Genomic DNA, 7,004 nt, shown 5'->3' with positions numbered 1-7,004 from the left:
GTGGGGGTGGGGGCGGGGGGAGGGGGGCATGCTTGGCCTCTTCTAGGAGCTGATTGGCTCTTCCTCGACACCAACCAATCACAGACAGGCAGGGGGAACTGTTCTCTGATTGGTTCCAGCCAATCAGCTGAACTGCAGCCGTCGGTCGTACTCGATGACGATTGGTCGAAGGTAGGATCGACGGCGGAGGGGGAGGAGCCAAGACGGGGAACTGAATTAACTGGCCTTGTGTGTAACGCACACACACACACGCACACACACGCACACAGACGTACACAGTGTGGCCAGTCGGACAACTGTAAACTGTAGAAAAAGATTCATGTCGAACTGCTCAGTTTCATCTTCTATCCTAACGTCAGCAGCTCGTTTATGGCACGAAACTAAAACCGTAACAGGAAGTCCTCCATCTTTGTTTGTTATTAGGGATGCTCCGACCAGAATCAGCTGATTGAAAAGACTTTTAAACAATCCAATAAATGAGAATTTGTTTTGTATTGCTTTAGTCTCATGTTCCTCTCAGTGTGCTTCATGTTTGTGACGTCATGAACCAAATAAGACTGAATGAAAGGTTCAAATGTGGAATAATATATATTTAAATTCAATATACCTACAAGTTTTAATAGCTTTGATAGAAAATCTGAGCAGCTGCATATTTCTGTTGTTTTACGGATCAGATTCTGAAACGTTCTGGCTGGTAATCTGTCGAGATATCGATGCTTTTCCTTTGCGTGATATCAACATGACGAATATCAAATATACATTTTTTTAGCCATTCGGATCTGATTCAGGAGTTCAGCTTTTCCCAGGCGCTTCTAATGCATCACAGCTTCACGTTACAGAGCTGAAATTAATAAAGAAGGATTTAAAATATCATGAAACACATCAGATATCGTGATAAAGCTGCAAAATATCGCAATATTAGCTTTTTTGGTCATTTCTCCCAGCAGTTTTAACGTTCATCCTACTTTCTAACAACTCAAATTGACCCATTTTATATAAAAAACTGGACTAAAGCTGCCAAATTCACTCCTTAAAGACGATTATTATCATAAATCCCTCTGTGGTGTTTGAATCTGTTAATTTAGTTGTTATCAGAGTACAAACAATCAATAATTAGTTCCCAGGACTGTGGCCTGATTACTATTAGCACATTTTGTCCTAATTGTTATAAAATGTTAAAAAACAAAGATCATGACTGGTTTAAATACTTTTCCAGGTGTTTTTAGGCTCATTCCAGATGTTTGGCGTCCTGAGCTTCAGCTGCCGTTTATTTGTGGGTCAGAACCTGAAACCTTCAGGAACCGCTGATCTAGACCCGATAAATCTGTTTGGTTTTTGTTTTTTTTCGCAGTTCCTAAAACTAAATCTGCTACCAGAACCAGAATAAATCCACCGTCTTAAAGGGAAGGACTGGTCGGTTTCTGTAGGTTCTCACTGCTTCTGTTCAATCAGACTTTGTGGTCCGGTAAATTCACTCAAACTGGACCATTCCTTCTGTCCCAGGTTTTATGTGAGGCGCCTGACAGCAGCAACGTGCAAACAAAGTGCTTCATAAAACGTTAAACAGTGTCAGAGTTTCATCTGAATTCAACCTAAAACACAAAGGAGCATCTGTTGTACCTCGGGCCGTTGGAAGCGAATGTTCAAACTGGTGGTTTTTGATAGAAATAGCAGCAAAATGTGGACCAGTTTTGGACCTGTGGTTCTGGCTTGTGGAATAGAAAAGATAAAACTGAGATGAATGAAGGAGAATCAGTGGTGATTATCAGATTGGAGCATCCCTAGTCTCCTTGGCAACCTGTCTGTCTTATTAGGGACCCTGGCCTGGAATCCCATCAGTAGTTGTGCTCTTGTGGTTGTCAGCCAGCAGAGCCTGAAGTTCTGGATCTAGAAGCCACGACTCTGGACTCCTGGAAGCCCTGGTCTCATCTCTGCTTTAGTACCCACAGCTCCCACCACGGTCTGTGTGTCTTGGACCAGTCAGACAATTAGCTGTGGTTCTGTAACCCTGAGACCAAGAACTAGAATCGTGGTTTGGACCACCTAAGACTACCGATGTAGTTCTGACTATAGTGGAGTTTGCTGACTGTTGAATACCAACAAGACCAGAACCCATGAGTCTCTGACCAGTAAACAAAGGTCAGACAAGTAATGGTAGTAATTCTAGAACCAGTAACCATTGTCCCAGAACAAGAAAACCAGAGTCCACGCCCCTTCAGCGGGACCAGGAGGCCTAGTTTTAGGTCTGAATACTACCAGTACACTTGGCTGTGGTCGAGGCCTCAGCAGAACCAGTCGTCACGGCTCTGGACTAGTGGAACCAGCAAACCTGTCATCTTGGACGAGTTGGGCCAGAATCTGCAGCTGTGGTTCCAGCTGTGGTTCCATCAGGATCAGTGCTTGGGATTCTGGCTCCAGTGATCCCAGATCTGGTTTAGGTGAAAAATGTGAGGAGTTCCGGTCCAATAGTGTGCTTTCAGGCTGCTTTAGCAGTTCAAAGGTCAAACTTAAAAGGTCAAAGGCCAAAGTTCATCCAGAGGGTGTGTGTAGCACCATGGGAGGTCCACTTTGAACCAGTCTTTTAAAATTGCTGCACTGTTCTCCTTCCTGACCTCTCTGAATCCAGTTCGATCCGGTTCTGTCTGCTATAAGGAATTATTAGTGACCTGCCCGGCGCCGAGCCCCGCCGTCACGCCGTCTCCTGGTTGGCTCCACTTGATGGGACCGCCATCTTCAACCAGGTCCAGAGAGATCTCTGATGGCCCGACCTCATTGTTGACCGGCGGAGGGGCGTGGCTGTTGGTGGTGCCATCGTTGTGATTGGTCAGCGGGCACGAGGAAGAGGAGGGGTTTCGGCTGATGACCAACTCCAAACGATTTGGAGACTCCGCGATGAGAGGGACGACGAGGCAGCAGTCGAAGTCTCTGGTTCGGACGTGGTTGATCTGGAAGACAGAAGGTTTACTGACCGAAAGGTGGTTTCTACTTGAATAAAAACTGGACCTGCTCGTCGGTTTAGTTTGGGTTTAATAAAGAATCAAAGATGCTTGTACCTGTAGGAGTCGGTCGTGGGCGCGCAGGCCGCCCCGCTCCGCCGGGCCGCCTGGCCGGATGTTATTAACGTAGACGCCGCGATCCAACAAACCGTCAGAAACACTGAAGCCGAAATCCTCCAGATCTGAGGCTTTCTCTAAGATGAGCTACAAACACAGACACGATTAAAACGACAGTAAAAACATCGGTTAAAGAGCACCGCCGCGCCGAGGGGCCGGCCCTCACCTTGTGGAGCTCCACAGGGTTCTGGTTCAGGATGTCATTAACTTCCTGCCTCATCTTCTTCATGGCGAAGGCTCGACGCTGAGGGTCAGAGGGCAAGGTGTTGGAGCGAGGGTTCACCTGAGGAAAGACCAGACGTACGTCACGGAAAACTGAAAAACACAAAAAAAAACAGGAAGAGGTGGTTTTCGTACCTGTGGTTTGGAGTTGCTGCGTTCCTGGAAGCTCGCCTGACGACCAAGGGTGCTACGCAGAGGGGTGGGGTCATGGTTCAGGCTGAGGGTGGAGCCTGACATGATGGTTGCCTGGAGACAGCCAATAGGAGCAAACCAGTTAGACGTCTGAGGTGGAGAGCCAGAAGACGATCAGGACACAGAAATCAAAAGCATCAAGACTCGAGGTTAGAGCTTTTAGAGCCAAAACTGAACGGACTGACAGAACGTTTGGATCATCAGGAACCTGACAGGAACGTTAAAGAGATCTTGAAATCTCCAGAAAGGACATCAAGTCTCCAGTTAAAGAATCAACAAAAATAAACTTTAGTTACGACTGACAGGATTCATAGAAAGGCAGGTTCTATTGAATGGATCCACAGAATGACGTCTTCAGGGACAAGATCTCCTGAATCAACTTCAGTCTGTTGTGATGAAACTGCTGGACAGAGACAGAATTTATTTTGTTTCTAAACGAAGAACGGTCTCTAAAAGAGATCTCTAGAACTTCTCTTCTGTCTGTAAGGATCTACAGAAGATAAACTGTCCAGGAAAAAGACTTTCTACAGATCTAATATTTCCTGTGAGGTTCTTCTGCTGAGGAGATCTGTGGAAAAGAAACGACTGGAAATCTCAAACTTTCAGGTCATCTGAAGATTCTAGAAGAGACTTTCTGTCTCTAGCTGTGGACCGTATGTCTCTGAGACGTCGTGTCTTCTGTACTGACAGAGAACCGATCCACACTGAAACAGTCCAGTCCACGGAGTTCAGCTGGACCTGGAACCAGAACCCAGGACCCGATGTTCTGTGGGATCTGCTGAAAGTTCTGCCTTCGACCCGAATGTTAGTGTTTAAAGTTAGATCCGAGCCTCTCTCTCTTTCATGCAGGTCTGACAGGATCAGCATGCCGTGCTCAAACTGCCCGATGCAACAAACATGTCAGCCAGACGTCACATTAAAACCAGCGAGGAAGAGGAGGAGGAGGAGGGTACCAGAGGGAGGAGCTGCGTCTCCTCTTCAGACTCCTGGAAGAGAAGCAGGTAAATCCTTCAGGAGCTTCTTCTGAATAAAGTTTAATTTGAATTATCAGCGTCCAAACTGCTCGATTTACCAACAGACCTTTTTATCTGTTAAAGACAAACTGCTGTCTTATAACGTATATTTATATTTTATTAAAGGCTTTTAAAACATTCTTTCTCTGTGAAGGTGACTAAAATGTCAGAATTTACTGTTTCTGTTTGTATTTTTCTGTATAATATTTTTAAATTAACTCTTTTATCCGTTCAGTTTTTAAAACGTTTAGCTCAATCAGGAAATAGATGCTACGAGTTTTAAACTTTTGAAATATTTAACTTTCTTTAGAATAAAACTGTGTTTTCTACTTTTAGCTCGTGTTCTGCTTATTTTACCTCAGTTTCTGCTTCTTCAGCTAATGTCAGCTGTCGTTCCCTGGTTATTATTTATAATCAGCTGATTCTGTTAAAAAGAGCTAAAATAAAAAAAGGCTTCTTCAGACGGCCTGCTGGGAACAAAGAACCTAAAGATCCAATTTAAACTTTGTTTTTTGACACAACTCTGAGTTTAGGAGCCTTTTTATGTCTGACTGAGGTCAGAGGTCAAAGGTCAGAGGTCAGAGGTAAAAACAATGTTCAGATTCTGGACTCTGAAAGACCTTCAGAAAGTCTGGAGAACTGTGGAACAGAACCACTAACAGATCACAGGACCATGTGGATGATTGGAGGGGGTTCTGTTCAGGACCGTGTGGATCAGTGGAGGGGGTTCTGTTCAGGACCGTGTGGATCAGTGGAGGGGGTTTTGTTCAGGACCGTGTGGATCAGTGGAGGGGGTTTTGTTCAGGACCATGTGGATCAGTGGAAGGGGTTCTGTTCAGGACCGTGTGGATCAGTGGAGGGGGTTCTGTTCAGGACCGTGTGGTTCTGTTCGGTTCTGCAGTGTTCCTCTGTGGTATCAAAGCGGTTCTAACCCGTTTCTCACCTCGAGCTCTCGGAGGATGCCGCTCTGGCCGCAGGTTTCTAAGTCCTCCAGCGCCTGAGACCAGAAGTTCTCCTCCTGGTCCGGCTCGGTCCCGTCATGTCCCACAGTGAACCTGAGAGGAAAAGGTCAGAGGTCGGCCAATCAGAGAGCAGAACAGATCGTAACGCACACACAGACGCAGGAAGTGCTCATGCTGTTTGTTCAACAGGAGGGAACGTGTGCGGAGACGACACACAGGGAGGTGTCAGTGTGTGGCGAGGGTCAAAGGTCACCAGGTGAGGGCTGACAGAGAACCGTGTGGGGTCAAAGGTCAGAGTGGTACCTGCTGTCAGTGATTAGACCGCTGGGCAGATTACAGCCGCTGCAGACAGAGACACATTTCTGCTGTGAAACGTTTGACTGTGTGTGTGATCACCTGACTGCTCTCTGACCCAACAGAACCGGTACCACAACAGAACCTCACCCTCCGAGCGGCGGGCGGTCCCAGTCGTCGTCGCTCAGCCCCAGATCCGACAGCGGATTGGCTCTCTGCCGAGACGAGGACAGCGATTGGCTGTTGGTCGTCTTGAGGTTGCGCCACTCGTGGAAAGTGTACGGAGACGACTGAAAGGGCGGAGCTACGCAGAGACAGAAAAGGTTTAGGTGGAGGTTACTGTCAGGGGACTCAAGCTGAAGGTCAAAGGTCGGCAACGTACCTGAGGTGGTGAAGCTGCTGTCCATGTTGGATCCGTCCCAGGACTCCACGGCGCTGTCCACCGACGGCAGCGTGCTGAACACCCTCTGAGGAGGGATGACCGTGATAACAGGCTCCTCCTCCCCATCCTGGTTCTCCTGGTTAAGCCCCGCCCCTGGCACCAGGCCTGGACCAATCACACAGGACTTTGGGCTGGACACTGCAGAGAAAGGAGGGACGTTTATGAAACGTCTGGGTTTAAACGTCAGCGATGAGCGTGTGTGTCTCCGTACGCTCTCCTTGCTTCTTGATCTTCAGGGTGACGGTTTCTCCGGCTTGCTGCAGCAGACTGATGGCTTCGCTCAGAGGTTTCCCCTTCAGGCTGCTGCTGTTTATCGCCAGGATACGGTCGCCCACGTGGATCGCCCCGGTCCTGCGGAGAAACGCACGTCTCAGAGCGGCTCGTTGACCCAAACGTCTCCGTCTTCCAGCTGCAGCTTGAATGCTGCGTGTCTGTCAGACATTCATTTCTTCATAATATCCTCAGAGTTCGAAGATTTGAGGCCTGTGCAACAACTGCTTTCTGATTCCTTTCATTTATCAGACGTTTTCTTTGCCACATTGCCTGTAGGACACGGTTTACAGCTCAGACTAGATGAGCAGTTTAATATAATATGACTTAATAATGAATTAGTTTTATAGTGACGTTCCCAGCTGGCCTGTTTCCTTAGAGCCTCATCATTAAACAAACAAACTAACGTTTGGCAATAATCTTTTCCTCCTCCTGCATTAAAACATGACTTCTGTGAAGTCATGTTTTAATATAATGTGACTTTGATGAGTTTCAG

General features: G+C 47.1%; 1 protein-coding gene across 1 annotated transcript in view; it reads right to left on the bottom strand.

Moving 5' to 3' along the window:
* Positions 1 to 6: 6 nt before the first annotated feature.
* Positions 7 to 7,004, bottom strand: part of grip1 (glutamate receptor interacting protein 1) — a gene marked incomplete in the record, with an annotated part of 36,021 nt that continues 29,023 nt past the window's right edge. Inside the window, 10 exon segments of the mRNA XM_037981168.1 lie at positions 7 to 2,945; positions 3,054 to 3,200; positions 3,280 to 3,396; positions 3,471 to 3,581; positions 4,481 to 4,513; positions 5,484 to 5,595; positions 5,806 to 5,844; positions 5,947 to 6,100; positions 6,179 to 6,376; positions 6,450 to 6,589. Coding sequence (XP_037837096.1) covers positions 2,646 to 2,945; positions 3,054 to 3,200; positions 3,280 to 3,396; positions 3,471 to 3,581; positions 4,481 to 4,513; positions 5,484 to 5,595; positions 5,806 to 5,844; positions 5,947 to 6,100; positions 6,179 to 6,376; positions 6,450 to 6,589 — 1,351 coding nt within the window.

The sequence above is a fragment of the Kryptolebias marmoratus genome, linkage group LG18 (genome assembly GCF_001649575.2).
Source record: "Kryptolebias marmoratus isolate JLee-2015 linkage group LG18, ASM164957v2, whole genome shotgun sequence".
Taxonomy (NCBI): domain Eukaryota; kingdom Metazoa; phylum Chordata; class Actinopteri; order Cyprinodontiformes; family Rivulidae; genus Kryptolebias; species Kryptolebias marmoratus.
Note: the sequence above shows the minus strand (reverse complement) of the source record. Positions and strands in the feature narration are given on the sequence as shown.